The sequence below is a fragment of the Hyperolius riggenbachi genome, chromosome 10 (genome assembly GCF_040937935.1).
Source record: "Hyperolius riggenbachi isolate aHypRig1 chromosome 10, aHypRig1.pri, whole genome shotgun sequence".
In the NCBI taxonomy this organism is placed as follows: Eukaryota; Metazoa; Chordata; class Amphibia; order Anura; family Hyperoliidae; genus Hyperolius; species Hyperolius riggenbachi.
In genome coordinates, this window is record NC_090655.1 from 3845818 (window position 1) to 3867146 (window position 21329).

Here is a 21329-nt window from a genome sequence, read left to right on the forward strand (position 1 = left end):
GCGTTCCCAGACACATTAGCACCCTCTATGCTGCTATATGGTATATGATATATGCTATAGCAGCATAGATGGCGCTATCGTGGCCAGGAACGCGAAGAATCCCTCGCGTCCCCAGCCTGTCAGCTCCTGTCACCGAAACAGGAAGTGGCTGCCGGCGGGGCCAGGAGGATCGAAGGGAGACGGCGAGGGCACCGAAAAGCTGCAGCGGGCTATTGGAAGCCCCAGGTGAGTAAAACTCTTTTTTTGTTTGACTTAAGTGTCCCTTTAAGAGATTCCTGATCAGAGAGAGATCTGGCATTTGGCTAAATGGGGTGGTCCTTGAATACTGTACAGCCTCCTTTACTTCCTGCATCTGGTCTCTGTATTGGACTTGCCACACGCAGCTCTTATCCAATCCTCTTAACGGCGGTTCTTCACAATAGGCGTCACAGCCGTAGCGGGTTTAGTGCCGCCCCCTTTCCAGGTCCACTGCTTTATAATATGTGCTGATATACAGTTATTATAGGCACAGGAAATACAGGAGTCAGTGTCTAAAGAACATAATTTATTTGAGCAAAACACGCCAAACACCTCAAGAACAGGAGAATTCAGCATCTCGGGCCTCACGCTCACATTTCTGTCCCTCTTCCCAGGTAAGGGCCCATTTCCACTATCGCAAATTCGCATGCAAATTCGCATAGCAATACAAGTGAATGGGACTGTTTCCACTTGTCAGGATTCCTTTGTGTTTTTCTGTACATAAAAAATTCGCATGGCAGAGCCATCAGAATTCGCATACCGCTATGCAAAACGCATACAATGTATTTAATAGGAAATCCGCATGAGGTTTGGGTATGCGAATTTTCATGCGAATTCGCATAGAAACAATGGAAAATCACACCGGCACTGCCATGGTTAAATTCGCATACATCATCATCCATGCGAATTCGCAGGAAAATTCGCATAGACCCGCATGCGAATTTTTACCGCGGCGATTCACACAACACAAGTGGAAATGCAGCCTAAAGCATAGGGGAAAAGAGTGAAAAACAGATTTCAGGTTCAAAAAGGAGGCGGATGGGAAAAGCCTCTGGAGGGCCCATAGAAGTATCTAACGGTTTCATTATTAAAGTCCCAGGTTTGTTTTAAAGATTAACTGAAGTGAGAGGGATATGAACACTGCCATATTTATTTCCTTTTAAACAATACCAGCTGTCCTGCTGACTCTCTGCCTCTAATACTTTTAGCCATAGCCCCTGAACAAGCATGCAGCAGATCAGGTGTTTCTGACATTATTGTCAGATCTGACAAGATTAACTGCATGCTTGTTTCTGGTGTGATTCTGACACTACTGCAGCCAAATAGATCAGCAGGACAGCCAGGCAACTGTAATTGCTTAACCTCCTGGGGGATACAATAATATTGCCAGGGGGCGGCGCAGCACATTTTTTTAAAATTATTTTTTTTTTTTTAATCATGTAGCTAGCCTAGCACTAGCTACATGATAGCCGCTGTGCAGCGGCATCCCCCCACCCCCTCCGATCGCCTCCGGCAATCGAAGCAAACAGGAAATCCCGTTCAGAACGGGAGTTCCTGTTTAGCTTCCCCCGTCGCCATGGCGACGATCGGGATGACGTCATCAACGTCGTGACGTCAGAGGGAGTCCTGATCCACCCCTCAGCGCTGCCTGACACTGATTGGCCAGGCTGCGCACGGGGTCTTGCGGGGGGGGGGGGGGGGAGCGGCGCGGCGGGTAGCGGCGAATCAGCGCGGAGCGGCGGCAATCGGTATATACACGCAGCTAGCAAAGTGCTAGCTGCGTGCAACAAAAAAAAATTATGCAAATCGGCCCACCAGGGCCTGAGAAATCCTCTGTGGCGGCTTACCCCGAGCTCAGCTCGGGATTATCCCCCAGAGGGTTAAAAGGAAAGAATGTCAGCCTCCATACACCTCATTTCAGTTGTGCTTTAAAGGATACCCAAAGTGACATGATGAGATAGACGTGTATCTACAGTGCCAAGCACACAAACAACTAGGCTGTGTTCCTTTTTTTCTTTCTCTGTCTGAAAGTGTTAAATATAAAGGTATGTAAGTGGCTGACTCAGTCCTGACTCAGACAGGAAGTGACTACAGTGTGGCCCTCACCGATAAGAAATTCTAACTATAAATCACTTTCCTGGCAGAAAATGGCTTCTGAGAGAAGGAAAGAGGTAAAAAGGGGGATTTCTTATCAGTGAGGGTCACACTGTAGTCACTTCCTGTCTGAGTCAGCCACTTACATACCTGATATTTAACTCTTTCAGGCAGAGAAAGAAAAAAGGAACACAGCATAGTTATTTCTGTGCTAGGTACTGTACATACACATGTCTATCTCATCATGTCACTTCAGGTATCCTTTAAGTAACTTTACACAAAAATATTTTTTTATTTGATAAAGTGGATAGAGTAGGAGCATCAGTCACACTTTTATTGTGCAATGTCCCGTTGGAGATTCCCTGAACGTCCTGCATTTATATAGGGCCGGTGGTGAGCAGAATAGCATGAATGAAAACACAGAAAGGCAAATAAACTGAAATAGCCCTATACACTTCTGTGTGTACTTATTGCAGAGGTCTTACCTCACTTCCTGCTCCTCGTGAGCCAATCCTAGGGACAGGAAGTGAGGGGAATACCTCCCCTGAGGAACCACAGACAGCAAATCAAACTTAACACTCTAAACAAAAACAAATGTATCTCTGGATGAATTGACTAATGATTCATTGCCCATGCCCAATGAGCCACCTGGGGTTAAGATCCATTGGCTGCATAGCATGGTTTGTCTAAACGACACAACTTATCCGGCGATGCATGTCACATGACCTGTACTCCAGCCAAAAATGTGTATCACATGACCTGTATTTCAGCTGGAGATGTGGGTCACATGACCTGTATTTTAGCTGGAGATGTGGGTCACATGACCTGTATTCTATCATGGAGATTTATGCTGGTTGTTGTATGACTCCAATACAGACTTCTTATGTAGACTCACACAAGTTCTGAAGGAGAAGAGGTTCCTGTTTTTTTGTAAATGCTGCTCGAGAGACTCCTCTGCATCACACAGAGTGCGGGGGGATGCCAGAAGATCAGCAGCAGAGGAAGTACAAGCAATAAACACCAGGGCTTTGTGCAATGCTGGCATGACGAGGGCCTCTGGTGATGGTATACGAGTCCGTCTGTCCTCTATAGCAGATCTCGGCAGGTAAAGTCTTTCTGGATCCGGGAGGGAACCCACACACAGTCCACTTCCTGGGAAAATAATCAGACTTTCGTGTCTTTCCTCTTCTTCCTGCCGCTCTGAGCGCCTCTCTGTGCCGCCTTCACCAAACCTTTAAACTGGCCCTGCATCTTCGCCTTTTTCCTGCACAGAAAAAACAGGCTGGTCATTAACAAAATACATACAATCACCCTCAGTGCCAATGTTTGCGGTTTAATTGATGCTCGATAACCTGTCACTAGCCGATCGAATTCTGAACACAGGAATTGATTACCTTGGTATATCAATTGACCTGTGTATGCCTGGCATTACCAAGCTTTAGATAACCTCACCTTCTGCATTATCCATTTGCCTACACAGAGGCCAGCATTGTCCTGCCCCAAATCCCCCCCCCCCCTTCTCTCCTTCCCCAAATCCCCCCATCTCTCCCCCCCCCCGCATCTCTCCTTCCCCCCTGCACTGCATCCCAGGGCTGTGGAGTTGGTACAAAAATCATCTGACTCAGTTTATGAATCCACCGACGACGACTCCAGGGACCCAAAATTGCTCCAACTCCATCTCTCCCCTCTGCCCCTTCCCCCACCATCACCATCACTGCATCTCTCCATCTCCCCCCTGCACTGTATCCACCCCCCTCCCATTCACTGCATCACTTCCCTCCCCTATTCAATACATTCCCCCCCCCCCGCCCCCTTCCTGCACTGCATCCCAGATAGATAAGCTAGTGGTGCCTGATAGTATAATTCTAGCTACATATGAGCTATGTGAGTTATGTAGTACATGAAAGAGATTCTGGTTTACGTCAACTGTTTGCCGATAGGGTGGCTCCATGAGATGCTAATAATTCTGAGTTTATGCTGTTTTTATGCAACCACTGCAATTTATTCAACAATTTCTAACTACCTACTGGACCAATTACTGCCCATCACGTTTCATCAGCCAGTAAAGAGGGGCGGAGCTGTGACTGACGCACGTTTCATCAGCCAGTATTGAGGGGCGGAGCCGTGAATGATGCACGTTTCATCAGGCAGCAATGAGGGGCGGAGCTGTGACTGATGCACGTTTCATCAGCTAGTGATGAGGGGCGGAGCTGTGACTGATGCACGTATCAGCCAGTATTGAGGGGCGGAGCCGTGAATGATGCACATTTCATCAGCCAGTAATGAGGGGCGGAGCTGTGACTGACGCAAAGGAATGTTACCTAGCTGTCCAGCCAATGAGTGCACAGAGCGGCTGCCGGACAATCAGCTCCCCTCTGACAAAATTACTGCCCGCCAGGTCTGCCAGTAATGAGGGGTGGAGCCATGACTGATGCACATTTCATCAGCCAGTAATGAGAGGCGGAGCGGTGACTGATGCATGTTTCAGCCAGTAATGAGGGGCGGAGCTGTGACTGACACGAAGGAATGTTACTCAGCTATCCAGTCCGGCCAATAAGAGCGCACAGAGTGGCTGCTAGACAATCGGATCCCTGCTGGAACAATTACTGTCCATCACGTTTCATCAGCCAGTAATGAGGGGCAGAGCCGTGAATGATGCACGTTTCATCAGCCAGTAATGAGGGGTCGGAGCCGTGACTGACGCATGTCTCAGCCAGCAATGAGAGGCGGAGCTGTGACTGATGCATATTACAGTCATTAATGAGGGGCGGAGCCGTGACTAATGAACGTTTCAGCAGTCAGTAATGAGGGGTGGAGCTGTGACTGATGCACGTTTCATCAGCCAGCAATGAGGGGCGGAGCCCTGACTAATGCACATTTCACCAGCCAGTAATGAGGGGTGGAGCTGTGACTGATGCACGTTTCATCAGCCAGTAATGAGGGGCGGAGCCATGACTAATGCACGTTTCACCAGCCAGTAATGAGGAGTCACCTGACACGTACCTGCGGTTCAGCTTCGCTTTGTTCAGCGGGATGTAGGCGTACGGATCATGTTTGTCCTTCTGCTTTAGATCACCTTTTCCTTTCTGGAAAGAGAAATTGCACATGAATCCAGAGAAATGAGCAGAATAATGTATTATACAGGAACAAGTATTATACAGGAACAAGAAGACCACACAAGGCTGAGTCTGACCTCTTATGCCTAGTAGTACACACCATGCAATTTCCTGTCAGATGGGTCAAATCGATAATTTCTGACAGGTCTGATTTGATTTCCGATCATTTTTCTCATATTTTCCCAACACTTCTATACACAATCAGAAATCAGATCAGTCCTGTCAAAAATTATCGTTTCGGCCCATCTGACAGGAAATTGGATGGTGTGTACCAGGAATTAGCCTTAAAAAGGAATGGAAGGGGAGAAACATATAAAGGCTGACATTTATTTTCTTTTAGACAACAGTTTGCCTGGATGTCATGCAGCTCCTCTGCCCCTGAACAAGCATGCCGCAGATCAGGTGCTCTGACTGACGTTTGACTGGATTAGCTGCATGCTTGTTTCACGTGAGTGATTCAGACACTACTGCAGCTAAATAGAGCAGCAGGGCTGCCAGGCAACTGGTATTGTTTAACAGGAAATAAATATGGCAGTCTCCATATGCCTCTCACCTCAGTATATTATGGGCTGAGAGTAAATTATATGTCTTATAAATACTGTATATAGTCCGATACTACAGGACAGCTTCACAGATCTTGTGGAGTCCAGGCCTGACCACCAGGGGGAGCTGCAATATATTATAGGCTGATAGTATATTACAGATACAGGGAGTGCAGAATTATTAGGCAAGTTGTATTTTTGAGGAATAATTTTATTTTTTAACAACAACCATGTTCTCAATGAACCCAAAAAAACTCATTAATATCAAAGCTGAATATTTTTGGAAGTAGTTTTTAGTTTGTTTTTAGTTTTAGCTATTTTAGGGGGATATCTGTGTGTGCAGGTGACTATTACTGTGCATAATTATTAGGCAACTTAACAAAAAACAAATATATACCCATTTCCATTATTTATTTTTACCAGTGAAACCAATATAACATCTCCACATTCACAAATATACATTTCTGACATTCAAAAACAAAACTAAAACAAATCAGTGACCAATATAGCCACCTTTCTTTGCAAGGACACTCAAAAGCCTGCCATCCATGGATTCTGTCAGTGTTTTGATCTTTTCACCATCAACATTGCGTGCAGCAGCAACCACAGCCTCCCAGACACTGTTCAGAGAGGTGTACTGTTTTCCCTCCTTGTAAATCTCCCATTTTATGATGGACCACAGGTTCTCAATGGGGTTCAGATCTGGTGAACAAGGAGGCCATGTCATTAGTTTTTCTTCTTTTATACCCCGTCTTGCCAGCCACGCTGTGGAGTACTTGGACGCGTGTGATGGAGCATTGTCCTGCATGAAAATCATGTTTTTCTTGAAGGATGCAGACTTCTTCCTGTACCACTGCTTGAAGAAGGTGTCTTCCAGAAACTGGCAGTAGGACTGGGAGTTGAGCTTGACTCCATCCTCAACCCGAAAAGGCCCCACAAGCTCATCTTTGATGATACCAGCCCAAACCAGTACTCCACCTCCACCTTGCTGGCGTCTGAGTCGGACTGGAGCTCTCTGCCCTTTACCAATCCAGCCACGGGCCCATCCATCTTGCCCATCAAGACTCACTCATTTCATCAGTCCATAGAATCTTAGAAAAATCAGTCTTAAGATATTTCTTGGCCCAGTCTTGACGTTTCAGCTTATGTGTCTTGTTCAGTGGTGATCGTCTTTCAGCCTATGTCTCTGAGTATTGCACACCTTGTGCTTTTGGCCACTCCAGTGATGTTGCAGCTCTGAAATATGGCCAAACTGTTGGCAAGTGGCATCTTGGCAGCTGCACGCTTGACTTTTCTCAGTTCATGGGCAGTTATTTTGCGCCTTGGTTTTTCCACACGCTTCTTGCGACCCTGTTGACTATTTTGAATGAAACGCTTGATTGTTCGATGATCACGCTTCAGAAGCTTTGCAATTTTAAGAGTGCTGCATCCCTCTGCAAGATATCTCACTATTTTTGACTTTTATGAGCCCGTCAAGTCCTTCTTTTGACCCATTTTGCCAAAGGAAAGGAAGTTGCCTAATAATTATGCACACCTGATATAGGGTGTTGGTGTCATTAGACCACACCCCTTCTCATTACAGTGATGCACATCACCTAATATGCTTAATTGGTAGTAGGCTTTCGAGCCTATACAGCTTGGAGTAAGACAACGTGCATAAAGAGGATGGTGTGGTCAAAATACTCATTTGCCTAATATTTCTGCACTCCCTGTATAGCCAGATACCACATGACACCCTCACAGGTCTTGTGGGGTCCAAGCCTGACCACCAGGGGGAGCTGCACTATATTATAGGCTGATAGTGTATTATAGATATATAGTCCGATACCACAGGACACCCTCACAGGTCTTGGGGAGTGCAGGCCTGGCCACCAGGGGGAGCTGCACTATATTAAAGGCTGATCATGTATTATAGATCTATAGTCAGATACCACAGCCTTCACAGGTCTTGTGGAATCCAGACCTGACCACCAGGGGGAGCTGCACTATATTATAGGCTGTATTATAGGCGGATAGTGTATTATATGTATTATAGATACAGTAGCAATGTATGTGAGCCCTTAGGAATTCTATGGATTTCTGCACAAATTAGTCATAAAATGTGATCTGATCTTCAGCTGGTCACAATAGCAGCATAGGGGGCGATATACAGGCTGGGGACGCGAAGAATCACTCGCGTTCCCATGCCTGTCGGCCGGTGACGGCCAAACCGGAAGTGTTCGCCGGCGGGTCCTGGAGCGTCAGAGCGGGGCTGCGAGGGCACCGATCGGCTGCTGGGGGCTGAGGGAAGCCCCAGGTGAGTAAATCTCAGTTTTTAAAGTTGACTTAAGTTTCCCTTTAAGCCTATCTGGACGAGTATTTTTGCCCAGATAGGTGCAGCGAAAGGCAAACTGGACAAGAATTCTTGTCCAGTTTGCAAACAGCAGTACCTGCGAGGTGCGCAGGCCGTGGGTTTTCCGTGTCGGCGATTGGGGAAGAGAAATAAAGCTTCTCTGAACCAATCGCAATGCCTGTGATGAAAAGACATGACCCCAATCTGAGGCCGTGTCCACTCATAAGAATGTAAGGTGTTTTTTTTTTTTAACTTCTTTAACGTTATAACACTGCCCTGTAAACCAAGGAGTGTTTATCGCCATCTAGTGGCGAAAAGTGAAATTACCCTGCACAGATTTTGTATTAAAAAAAGAAAGAACAGTAAATACCCACATGACATACATATTAAAAAAAGATAAGTCCCTAAGGCTGTTTTTTTTTTTTTTTTTTTTTTTATATTTTAAATTGTTTGCTTGGTAACTGGGGAGGGGGCTTTGGTAGTGATTTAATTATATTAATTTTAGTAGAGAAGGGCTTACAATTGATGGGACACGAACAAACAGAAAAAAATACACCTTTATTTCCAAATAATATATTGTCGCCACACATTGTACTAAATAAAGTAATTACTGAAAACAATTACTGCCCACAAAAACCTTAATTTGTGGTGAAAAAAAAAAGATATAGATCATTTATGTGTGATGAGTAGTGATAAAGTTATTGGCGAATGAATGGGAGGAGCGCTGACAGGGGAAAAGTGCTTCTGTCCTGAAGGTGAACACACTTGCAGGGCTGAAGTGGTTAAACTAATACCACACAATTAAATGTTTCCATGTTTTTATTGAACACACCATGGACACTTTTCACAGGTCTTGTGGAGTCCAGGCCTGACCACCAGGGGGAGCTGCGCTATATTATAGGCTGATAGTCTATATATTTATAATGCATATAATAGACTATCAGCCTATAATATAGCGCAGCTCCCTCTGGTGGTCAGGCCTGGACTCAACACCTGTGAATGTGTCCTGTGGTATCTGACTATATATTTATAATGCATATAATAGTCAGATACCACAAGACACATTCACAGGTGTTGTAGAGTCCAGGCCTGACCACCAGAGGGAGCTGCGCTATATTATAGGCTGATAGTGTATTATATGTATTATAGATATATAGTCAGATACCACAGGACAGCTTCACAGGTCTTGTGTAGTCCAGCCGTCACTGAGCCATACAAGCCGGAGGGGACCATGCAATGGCTGATCTACAGTGGTTTGCAAAAGTATTTGGCCCCCTTGAAGTTTTCCACATTTTGTCACATTACTGCCACAAACATGAATCAATTTTATTGGAATTCCACGTGAAAGATCAATACAAAGTGGTGTACACATGAGAAGTGGATCGAAAATCATACATGATGCCAAACATTTTTTACAAATCAATAACAGCAAAGTGGGGTGTGCGTAATTATTCAGCCCTCTGAGTCAATACTTTGTAGAACTACCTTTTGCTGCAATTACAGCTGCCAGTCTTTTAGGGTATGTCTCTACCAGCTTTGCACATCTAGAGACTGAAATCCTTGCCCATTCTTCTTTGCAAAACAGCTCCAGCTCAGTCAGATTAGATGGACAGCGTTTGTGAACAGCAGTTTTCAGATCTTGCCACAGATTCTTGATTGGATTTAGATCTGGACTTTGACTGGGCCATTCTAACACATGGATATGTTTTGTTTGAAACCATTCCATTGTTGCCCTGGCTTTATGTTTAGGGTCATTGTCCTGCTGGAAGGTGAACCTCCACCCCAGTCTCAAGTCTTTCGCAGTCTCCAAGAGGTTTTCTTACAAGTTTGTTTTTGGCTCCATCCATCTTCCCATCAACTCTGACCAGCTTCCCGGTCCCTGCTGAAGAGAAGCACCCCCAGAGCATGATGCTGCCACCACCATATTTGACAGTGGGGATGGTGTGTTCAGAGTGATGTGCAGTGTTAGTTTTCCGCCACACATAGCGTTTTGCATTTTGGCCAAAAAGTTCCATTTTGGTCTCATCTGACCAGAGCACCTTCTTCCACATGTTTGCTGTGTCCCCCACATGGCTTGTGGCAAACTGCAAACGGGACTTCTTATGCTTTCTGTTAACAATGCCTTTCTTCTTGCCACTCTTCCATAAAGGCCAACTTTGTACAGTGCATGACTAATAGTTGTCCTATGGACAGATTCCCCCACCTGAGCTGTAGATCTCTGCAGCTCGTCCAGAGTCACCATGGGCCTCTTGACTGCATTTCTGATCAGCGCTCTCCTTGTTCGGCCTGTGAGTTTAGATACACGGCCTTGTCTTGGTAGGTTTACAGTTGTGCCATACTCCTTCCATTTCTAAATGATCGCTTGAACAGTGCTACGTGGGATGTTCAAGGCTTTGGAAATCTTTTTGTAGCCTAAGCCGGCTTTAAATTTCTCAATAACTTGATCCCTGACCTGTCTTGTGTGTTCTTTGGACTTCATGGTGTTGTTGCTCCCAATATTCTCTTAGACAACCTCTGAGGCCCTCACAGAGCAGCTGTATTTGTACTGACATTAGATTACACACAGGTGCACTCTAATTAGTCATTAACACTCATCGGGCAATGTCTATAGGCAACTGACTGCATTCAGATCAAAGGGGGCCGCATAATTACGCACACACCACTTTGCAGTTATTTATTTGTAAAAAATGTTTGGAATGATGTATGATTTTCCTTCCACTTCTCACATGTACAACACTTTGTATTGGTCTTTCATGTGGAATTCCAATAAAATGTATTCATGTTTGTGGCAGTAATGTGACAAAATGTGGAAAACTTCAAGGGGGCCAAATACTTTTGCAACCCACTGTATGTCTGCTTCAGGAAAACCTCCGACTAAGTACCGGTAGTCATGGGCGTAGCAACCACACCTGCGACCCCCGCTATCACAGGGGGCCCAGAGGCTTTGGGGCCCCTCCTCCTCCCTCTATCCAGCCGCAAGCATTGCCAATTAGAAAAAAACCCTCCGTTTGCTCACAAAAACCGTGTGCAGGAGCTTCTAGAGGCTGCTTCACAGCAGAACACTCTCTGCTGCCATTCGCTGGTTCCCGATCATGTGACCCGCATGGAGTTCAGGGACCATGGAGGCCCCATGTAATCATTTTTGCAGGGGAGCTCTAGCTACACCCCTGCCGGTAGTTCTCAGAATATTAAACGGTTTTACATTACTGACCTTTGACTTGTACTTGTTTCCAAAGTCCGGCTTTCTGCTGATAGGTCGATGGATCCCCGAGCCTCCAGCTGTGAAGGGATAAGGCAAAAATATATAAATTAGTCAGTGTTTTCCCATTGTAAAAGCTTTCCTCTCCCTGATTTACATTCTGACATTTATCACAGGTGGCGTCCTCTTTAGTCCTGCCAGGTGATCACTGCGGAATGTTTGTTTCTGAGAATTCCATAGCCAGTGAAAATGAATTGTATGTGTAATACGGATAATTATAAGAACATTAGTAGCAAAGAAAATACTCTCATTTTTATTTTCAGTTATATAGTGTTTTTTTATAACATTGCATCAATCTTTAATATTTGCAGTTTACACACTACTCAGCATTCTAAATGCTTTCACAGAGCAGGCCTGTGAACTATTAAACTGTCCTTTGGAGAGAAACAGAAAATACAGTGACTGATAGTCGAGATAACAAGCTTCAGAAGACAGAGCTCTCTGCCACTTTGAAAGTCGTGGAGCTCAATGGCTCTTTTGCATACAGTTGTGTTCAAAATTATTCAACCCCCACTGAAATGGAGTGTTTTGGCCAGTTTGACATTGATTTTGATCATTTCAGTCATCTTGTTTACAATTAAATCAAAGAGGCACTTGTAAGTCAGACAAATATAACATAACATTTATAATGAAATAACCACAAATTTCTTTTCTTGTGATCACATCATTATCAGTTTTATTCAACCCCCAAGTGACATTCGTTCTTAGTACTTAGTACAACATCCTTTTCCAGTTATAACAGATGGCGCCTGAGCGGGTAGCCACGGCCACAGGGCTCCGGCTGTAACTTCTCTTTTTGGCTCTTCTCCGGGGGGCCCCAGCCATGGATCGCTGCAGGAGCTCCTGCCAGCCTCCCCACACCATCGGTTCCGCGACCGGTGCCCTGGCTCTCCGGGGTCCGACTCCCCAACGCTTGTTGTGAGGACCGGCTCATCACGTGGGACGTCGCAGCTGATGCCCACGTGACACCGGCCCGGGCTCTCCACTCTCCGCTGGGATCGCAAGTTCCCGGAGCTGCTGAGGACCTGGATGTCGGAACCAGACCGCTTCTGCTCACCGGCAGCAGCATCTGCCACCACTGCGCAGCACTGCCCTCCGTAGCTCCCCACCGATGCCTCTCCACCGCAACTGTCCGGGTCTCCTCCGCTGCCTGAGCCACCGCACAGCCTAGAGACATCTGCACTGCTCCGGCTCCCTGGACACCGACGCACATCACCACGTGGGAAGGTGGCCCCGGCCCCGGCAGCAACCACACCGGCCCTCAGCCGAGCCAGTGTACTGTCTGCCACTGCGTTGCTCCTGCCTGGCTTCCAAGTAGCCGCCCCGGAGACTATCAACAAGCCTGGGACCAGCACAAGGGGACCTCGTCACCACCGCTGCTGAGATCAGGATCTGCCTCTGCCCTAGCAGCAGGCACGGTAGGCTGCTGCTCTCCCCATCGGGGTCTCGCCTCCACCGCCGCCAGAGCCTTCACAGGCACAACATAGGCCCAGGCACTGCTCTGTGGGCCCTCCACAGAGGATCTTTGCAGAGGCCATCCTGGCTACCGGGGCCCTGCTCCAACAACCGAGTGCTGCCACCTCCCCCACGGGGTCTGGCAGGGGCCCACCGAACTGGCACCTTGCCACACAGCGCCTGAACAGCAGCTGCAGATCCGACGCGGCCTGCCAGGTGGGACATTTGATTTGTATGGACTGGGTTGCGCTGCAATCTTAGGAGGTCCTGCCTTTCACTGTTTTCTTCTCACTGTCTATCGCTCTTTTTTTTTTTTTTTTCTTTTTCTCCTTCTCTCTCACACCTGCATTTTCCAAAACGTGCGGTGGGGTGTCTGGTATTGCTGCAGAGCAGTGAGCGCCACACAGAGGGCAGGCAGCTCGTCTCGACATAGCACTCAGACGGACCCATCTAGCTTAAGTTTTGTGCAATGTGCAACGTGTACATTTTTTGTAACATGATGTCTGCTTGTATATCTCTGAAACGACCTTTTGTTTTGTTTTTTCTATGATTCTGCTGTTACCGTACCATTACCGACCCTGTATGTGCCAAAAATAATTCCGGGTACAACCCCCGTTGTACTTGGCGAAATAAATGATTCTGATTCGGATTCTGATTTTAAACATGAAGCATAGCTTGACACAAGTGTCTTGCAGCGATCTACGGGTATCTTAGCTCTTCATGGGCAAAATCCTCCAGTTCAGTCACATTCTTAGGCTTGCGCGCTGCAACTGCTTTCTTTAAGTCCCACCAGAGGTTCTCAATCGGATTTAAGTCTGGTGACTGCGATGGCCATTCTAAAATGTTCCAGCCTTTAATCTGCAACCATGCTGTAGTGGACTTGGAGGTACGCTTGGGATCATTGTCCTGTTGAAAGGTCCAACATCTCCCAAGCCTCAGGTTTGTGACGGACTGCATCACATTTTCATCCAATATCTCCTGGTACTGAAGTGAATTCATGGTACCTTGCACACGCTGAAGCTTCCCTGTACCTGCAGACGCAAAACAGCCCCAAAGCATGATTGAACCCCCCCGCCATACTTCACAGTAGGCAAGGTGTTCTTTTCTTCATAGGCCTTGTTCTTCCTCCTCCAAACACAGCGTTGATCCATGGGCCCAAACAGTTCTAATTTTGTTTCATCAGTCCACAGAACACTATCCCAAAACTTGGTTTGTCCATATGACTTTTGGCATACTGCAGTCGACTCTTCTTATTCTTTGGAGACAGCAAGGGGGTGCGTCTGGGAGTTCTGGCATGGAGGCCTTCATTACGCAGCATGCGCCTTATTGTCTGAGCTGAAACTTCAGTACCCGCATCTGACAAATCTTTTTTCAGTTCCTCAGCAGTCACACGGGGACTTTTTTCCACTTCGCGCTTCAGGTAGCGCACAGCAGTCGAAGTCAGCATCTTCTTTCTGCCACGACCAGGTAGCGTTTCAACAGTGCCCTTTGCCTGGAATTTGCGAACGATGCTTCCTATGGTGTCTCTTGGTATGTTTAACATCTTTGCCATCTTCTTATAGCCATTGCCCTTCCTGTAAAGAGAAATCACCTCTTCTCGTCTTCCTGGACCATTCTCTTGACTTTACCATGTTTGTAAACACACCAGTAAATGTCTAGAAGGAGCTGAGTATCACAGTCATTTTAAATCTTGCTAATCGGTGCTTATTATGCTTGATTGCTGCTTGTTAACATCCACAGGTGTTTTCAATACATGATTGAAAACACTTGCATGAACCTCTGTTCCTAAGAGTGGTAGTTTTTAAGGGGTTGAATAATTGTGTCAATGAAGAAATCGCAAAAAAAAACATTTAATATTGTATTACAAAAACAATTGATGTCATTTTAGTTGCATTTGGTTCTTTAAAAATACTGGTAGGTGAACAGAGGCGCCAGAAGGATAAAAATACATAACATTTTAAAAAAAATTGCTGGGAGGTAACGGAGGTAAGTCCACCACTTCCTCCCAGCAATTTTTCAAAAATGTTTATTTTTATCCTTCTGGCGCCTGTTCACCTACCAGTATATTTGAGTCCACCCCAGGTGGAGGGGTAACCTACCTCGTTTTCTTCCTATCTACAGAGAGCGACTTCTTAATCCTGAGTGAGGACAAATCTCCTCACCTGCCTATTGAGTGGTTACCTAGGTGGTAACCCATGTTTGTGAGTATTATCTCACTGTTTCGTTTATTCAATCAGTTTTGACATACTACACCATATTGGGCTCTCGATTTCTCTTCAACTTTGGTTCTTTAAAAAGTCCTTGTAAGATTTCCTTCTGAACACAATTACAAATGTACACTAAATTCCCTAAAACCCTTTACAGCATTGGGGGTTGAATAATTTTGAACACAACTGTAGAGAACAACTGGAGTTTAACTCTTCCTGTACTGGAAACAATATTAGACATATCTCTGCTCCTAATGTTTTATTTCTTAGCTGTACTACACATACAAATCATCATAAGTTTATTTTCACTTCAGATTCCCTTTACATCCGTTGCCTGAAGGGTAGTTGACATGAAGGCGGATATGAGACAGGCCTGTAGAGCTGTGTAATATGAGGGGAATGATGGAAGATCTATGAAGGGAATGGGGATATAGAAGCAGCATTCTGTCCTGTATTATTTATCAGCATGTCACGTCCAGCGCCCATCTGTGCTGATCACACAGAGAACGTTCTGTAACCGCAGCCTGACAGACGCCCACACATAACCCCTCGCCACTCTCTCTGCAGGCACAGCTGACAGATTGTCATAAAATGACATTAAATGTGCATTTCTGGCAGAATAAAGACCACTTAAAGCAGCAGGGAACAGACCGTAATGTGACCAGCACAGAGATAGGTTCATGTCTTCTACACGGCAATGATAACTAACTGGAATGCTGCCCAGCTTCAGCCAAAGCTTCTACTGAAGTGGAGGCAGAACTGTTGTCAGGGTATTATTGCTTACACTTCCTTCCCTGGTGTCACATCAGGCTCAGGTCTGAACAGGAAGTGAGCAGAGTCACGGTAACAGGAAGTGAGCAGAGTCACGGTAACAGGAAGTGAGCAGAGTCACGGTAACAGGAAGTGAGCAGAGTCACGGTAACAGGAAGTGAGCAGAGTCACGGAAACGGGAAGTGAGCAGAGTCACGGAAACAGGAAGTGAGCAGAGTCACGGAAACAGGAAGTGAGCAGAGTCACGGAAACAGGAAGTGAGCAGAGTCACGGAAACAGGAAGTGAGCAGAGTCACGGAAACAGGAAGTGAGCAGAGTCACGGAAACAGGAAGTGAGCAGAGTCACGGAAACAGGAAGTGAGCAGAGTCACGGAAACAGGAAGTGAGCAGAGTCACGGAAACAGGAAGTGAGCAGAGTCACGGAAACAGGAAGTGAGCAGAGTCACGGAAACAGGAAGTGAGCAGAGTCACGGAAACAGGAAGTGAGCAGAGTCACGGAAACAGGAAGTGAGCAGAGTCACGGAAACAGGAAGTGAGCAGATTTCTTCCCTACAGAGGAACAGACAGTCCTAACAAATTTGTAAAGCTTCTAAGCTTTTTATACAACAGGGAAAATACATGGATGCAGGTGGAATGTAAAGGTCATGTGTCAGTAAACAGACACACTGCTGCCAACTGTCACAGCGGGCAGAAGTAACAAACCTCTGGTTAGATAATAAAGCACAGAGAGGAGATTCACCTTTATATTGTGACGTCTTCTCCTCGTCATCTTCATCATGGTCTTCCCGGTAACGTTTCTTCTGTGCTTTCTTCTGCAGAAGGAATAGAGATCGGACGTCACTGACCAGCAGGGGATTGTCACCGATGAGCAGCAATCATGTTGGACTCCACATAACTCATCTTATTAGGGATGATCAATGAGATGCAAATATTTCCGAGTTCATGCAGATTTATGTAAATTTCTATGCAAATATATGCAGCTTGAAAGGAGGCGAGTGTTCAGTGGGAAACTGTATGACCAGATATACAGGGGAGTCACATGTCCGACTGAAAGGGTGCTGGGCTATGCGTATTATATGCAGGACACGCCCGTCAGGACTGGTAGACAGTATGTAGATCCTCATCACAATTTTACTACCTATCACAGAAATCCAAGGGGCCTGCCTGCAAGTAAAAGTTCCGGAAAACCACTAATCCAAAGCTAAACTGCACATATAACCGTGTATATTATAAACACCCGCCTTGTTATAAAGAGGGCGGATTTTTAATTCCATTTACTACTGCAGCAATGTGTTGGCTTTCTTTCCATCAGTCTCTGATTACTCAATTGGGACATATGATGCGTAAAACAGGTTACCTGGCTCACCAAGGAGGGAGTGGGGACATATTACTGAAACAGCACACACACAACTAACACACCACAAAAAACACACACAACACAAAACACACACACGTGCTACAAACACACACACTCAACACACACAAACTACAACCACCACAAAACACAAACAAACCACGCTATGTCAGCTTACAGTTCGAAGGCCAACTTCTTTCATGAGATCCGCCATTTCTTCATCCACCTCTGCAAAACAAAATGGAAAGTATTAACCACTTCACAACTGAGGGGTTTTACCCCCTGAGCACCAGAGCAATTTTCACCTTTCAGCACTCCTTCCATTCATTCGTCTATAACTTTATCATTACTTATCGCAATGAAATGAACTATATCTTGTTTTTTTCGCCAACAATTAGGCTTTCTTTAGGTGAGACATTATGCCAAGAATTATTTTATTCTAAAGGTGTTTTAATGGGAAAATAGGAAAAAATGTGGTAAAAAATGTATTTTTCAGTTCGGCCTTTATAGTTTTTAAATAATGCATGCTGCTGTAATTAAAACCCATGAAATTTGCCCATTTGTCCCGGTTATAAAACCATTTAAATTATGTCCCTATCACAATGTTTGGCGCCAATATTTTATTTGGAAATAAAGGTGCATTTTTTTCAGTTTTGCGTCCATCCCTAGTTACAAGCCCATAGTTTATAAAGTACATAAATATTTTAAAAGTTTAAACTGTAATTTTTTTTTTTTTTTTTAATTACAAAAAAAAATAATTGGTGAGTGTGGGAGGTAATGAGCTAATTTTTTGTGTATAACTAATGTATTTCTATATGAAAAATGCTTTAGGGTGTAGATTTACTATTTGGCCACAAGATGGCCACAGTAACTTTTTGTTTATGCGTCCTGCAAGCGTCCAGAAGGAAGTGTTATGAGGCTGGGAAACTTTTCCTTTTTCACAATGATCGCACTGCTTCTCGTAGAAGCAACTGATCATTGCGGGGGCTTGGATCAACGAACGGGAACGTTTTTCCCGTTCATTGATCTCCAGGCGAGCAGGTGGCGGCGTGCACGAGGGCGGGGGCGCGCGGACGAGCGGGCGGGAGTGGCTTAAGGTGCGTCCCTTGGTGTTAACAGGGTGGAAAAAGGGACGGAGAAATCCGCACCACTGGGGGTAAAGTGGTTAAACTCAAGATTACATTATTTATCACCGCCATTTGTTCTGTGCATTCACCCAAAATATAAATGTCCCCTTTATGGATTGGGACCCAAGCTCTCGAGTGACAATATGATCACAAGCTGCTGTGTCCCGACTACAGATGTGTCTCTCAGCTACAGCCAAACAACGTGTACTATTGTTATGGAGACAGGAGGAGGATGGAACATGCGGCTATTGGACAGATACTGTAGTTACTGGAAAGGTTAACAGTTTGCCTTTCACTCTGCTCAGGAGAACATCAGAAATCGCTGAAAATTCTACTTCCTCCTGCAGGATCAAACAGGCACATATGAATGTGCTAATATTTATTGGAGGGAGAGGGGGATGATTTATATACATTTTAATCAGTCATATTGATTTTTTTTAATGATATTAAAAGCAGTGCTTCAGCCCACTTTTAGTAGATTATCTGTAAGAAATCCCATTAGTCCGTCCATCTGACTGACCCCCTCCTCCCTTCCATTTAGTAACACTACAGAGCTTGGCCGCGCACACATGCTGCAGCGCCACAGACCTTTCGGCTGGTCTTCCTTGCCCTCCTCGTCGTTGATAATCAGACGACCATCGGAGGTGACTTTGAAGTCGCGACTCTTTGTGCTCTTCACACCTGGCTTTGTGGCTGAAATATAAAAAGATGAAAGAATAACAATTACAGTATATTTTACGTGGAACGTTTTATCCGTACGGATCTGCGCGGCTCACGCTGGATAATTCGTCGTTATTCCAGGCATCGCGCTCTTCATTCTGCGACATTCTGATTAGATCTCTGGCTCAGTCATTGCTTTGTAGATCGCCAGCGCTAAACCCCGGTGACCAGTTACTAACCAGAGAATAGAACGTAAGACACATAGGCGAGTCATCCTGGAGTCACCCTCACCACATGACTGCCACTTGCCAAGGGCTCCACTCACAAAGAACCAGAATAGTTGAAGCCATAAACTTTTGATCTTTATTTCTTTTTAATTTTTTTGCGCATCAGCCTGAATAAAAGCTGAATGTAAAATACATTGTTGTAAACAGCTCCATAACTCTGCCCCTTCCCCCCCATAATGGCCGTTAGTTATACTATCTCTATCCTCTGGGAGCAAATCTGATCGAATCCATGCCCCAAGCTGTTGTAGATTGAACAGAGTGATTATCAAACATATCACGAGCTTCAGACATTGGCTATAAGAAAGAATTCAATAATGCAAACTGAATGCAAAAAAACTGCCAGAAGAATTTATGAACAATGTGATGGGCTAATATTGCACTTTTACTGCAGAATAAACACAAATCAATGGAGCCTGCAAAAGCATGAGCACAATCCCAGCTCACTCGGGGGAACGACGATCGACCTCCGCCAAGCAACCTGCGCTGCCGTTTCAGTGAGAGGGCAGGAATTACATTCTGCTCTCTCATTGGTCAGACAGATCATCTGAAGTGAGAGGGATATGGAGGCTGCCATATTTATTTCCTGTTAAACAATACCAGTTGCCTGGCTGTCCTGCTGATCTCTTTGGCTGCAGTAGTGTCTGAATCACACACCTGAAACAAGCATGCAGCTCATCCAGTCACACTTCAGTCAGAGCACCCGATCTGCTGCATGCTTGTTCAGGGGCTCTGGCTGAATGTATTAGAGATCAGCAGGGCTGCCAATCATGCTAGGAAACGGAGGTGTGACTCACCTAATACTCTCTGCGCAGCTTTAGGGTCGAGGAAGTTCAGAGGCTCATCTTCTTCTCCCTCCTTCAGCCAGGCCTTGCCCGCCTGCCGGGCCTGCTTCTTCTGCTGCTTACTCCTCTTCTTGTCCTCCTCATCCTCCTCTTCATCATCCGTGTCCGCCAAAATGTCCTCGATGCTGAAAGCCAAAGAAAGCGCAGATACATCAACAGACTTTTCCTGGAAGAGGAACTGTCACGAAAATCCTAAAATATAAACATACAAATAAGAAGTATGTTTCTTCCAGAGTAAAATGAGCCGTACATGACTTCTCTCCTATATTGCTGACACTTACAGTAAGTAGTAGAAATCTGACATTATTGACAGGTTTTGGACTAGCCCATCTTCTCAAAGGGGGGGTTCTCAGGGTTTTCTTTATTTTTAAAAGCACTTAGTAAATGGCAGTTGCTCCGTCCAACTGCCAAAATAGTGTGCAGCGAGCAGGGAAGCTGGCCAGCATCTTTGTATTAAAGGAATACTATCGATTCACATTTTTTTCAATTGACACAGGAATCGTTTGGGAAGTGCTGCTAAGTACTGGTGTATACATTTTAGTAGCAACTTCATTGTTTACGGTTATCAAAATACATTCAAACTTTACTGACGCCAAAACTGACGGTGAGCCATGAGGAGAGGGGAAATTCCCCTCACACTTGATCAGTTAACTCTATGTGTAGCTCTGTGTGTGACAGAGAGAACAGCTGCAGCTGCTGTGTCCTGTGTTTCTGACTGAAGTGTCTGAAGAGAGCAGAGGAAATGTAACTAATTGTCACAGCTTTTCATACTGTTTTTGCTTTCAGAGTTTGATATGTTTGATATTTGCTTTCTGTAGTCTGATATGCAACTCTGGCTGTGCATTGAAGCAGACACCCCTTCTGCAATGGTTTTGTCCCAATATAGCTAAATCCTACACTCAAATTACAGCTTTTGCCTCTGATATTTAACATGAAAAGTAGGGAAATGTTTACACAGCTACTTAGACATTATTTGCACACTGTCATTTTAGAACACTTGGGTATCGATAGTATTCCTTTAATCATTTTTTTAGAGAATGTCTTTACAAAAAATAAAGGCCATGCTGAGAATCCCCCAAGGAGAGATGGACTAGCCCAAAACCTGTCAGTATTGTCAGTATTCTACCTACTGTAAGTGAAAGCAACATGGGAAAAAGTAATTTATAGCTCATTTTACTCTGGGAGAAATGTACTTCTCATTAGTATGCGTTTTAAATTTTAAGATTTTCGCGACAGTTCCTCTTTAACGAGCTTCACATGAGAAG

General features: G+C 45.2%; 1 protein-coding gene across 1 annotated transcript in view; it reads right to left on the reverse strand.

The window, feature by feature from the left end:
- Positions 1-529: 529 nt before the first annotated feature.
- Positions 530-21329, reverse strand: part of RRP12 (ribosomal RNA processing 12 homolog) — an 86236-nt gene continuing 65436 nt past the window's right edge. The window contains exons 28-34 of the mRNA XM_068258137.1: positions 20017-20189; positions 18864-18968; positions 17327-17376; positions 16534-16606; positions 11314-11381; positions 5116-5198; positions 530-3376 (exon numbers count right to left, since the gene is read on the reverse strand). Of these exons, the coding sequence (XP_068114238.1) occupies positions 3277-3376; positions 5116-5198; positions 11314-11381; positions 16534-16606; positions 17327-17376; positions 18864-18968; positions 20017-20189 (652 nt within the window). The 3' untranslated portion in view covers positions 530-3276. The remainder of the gene's footprint in view (positions 3377-5115; positions 5199-11313; positions 11382-16533; positions 16607-17326; positions 17377-18863; positions 18969-20016; positions 20190-21329) is intronic.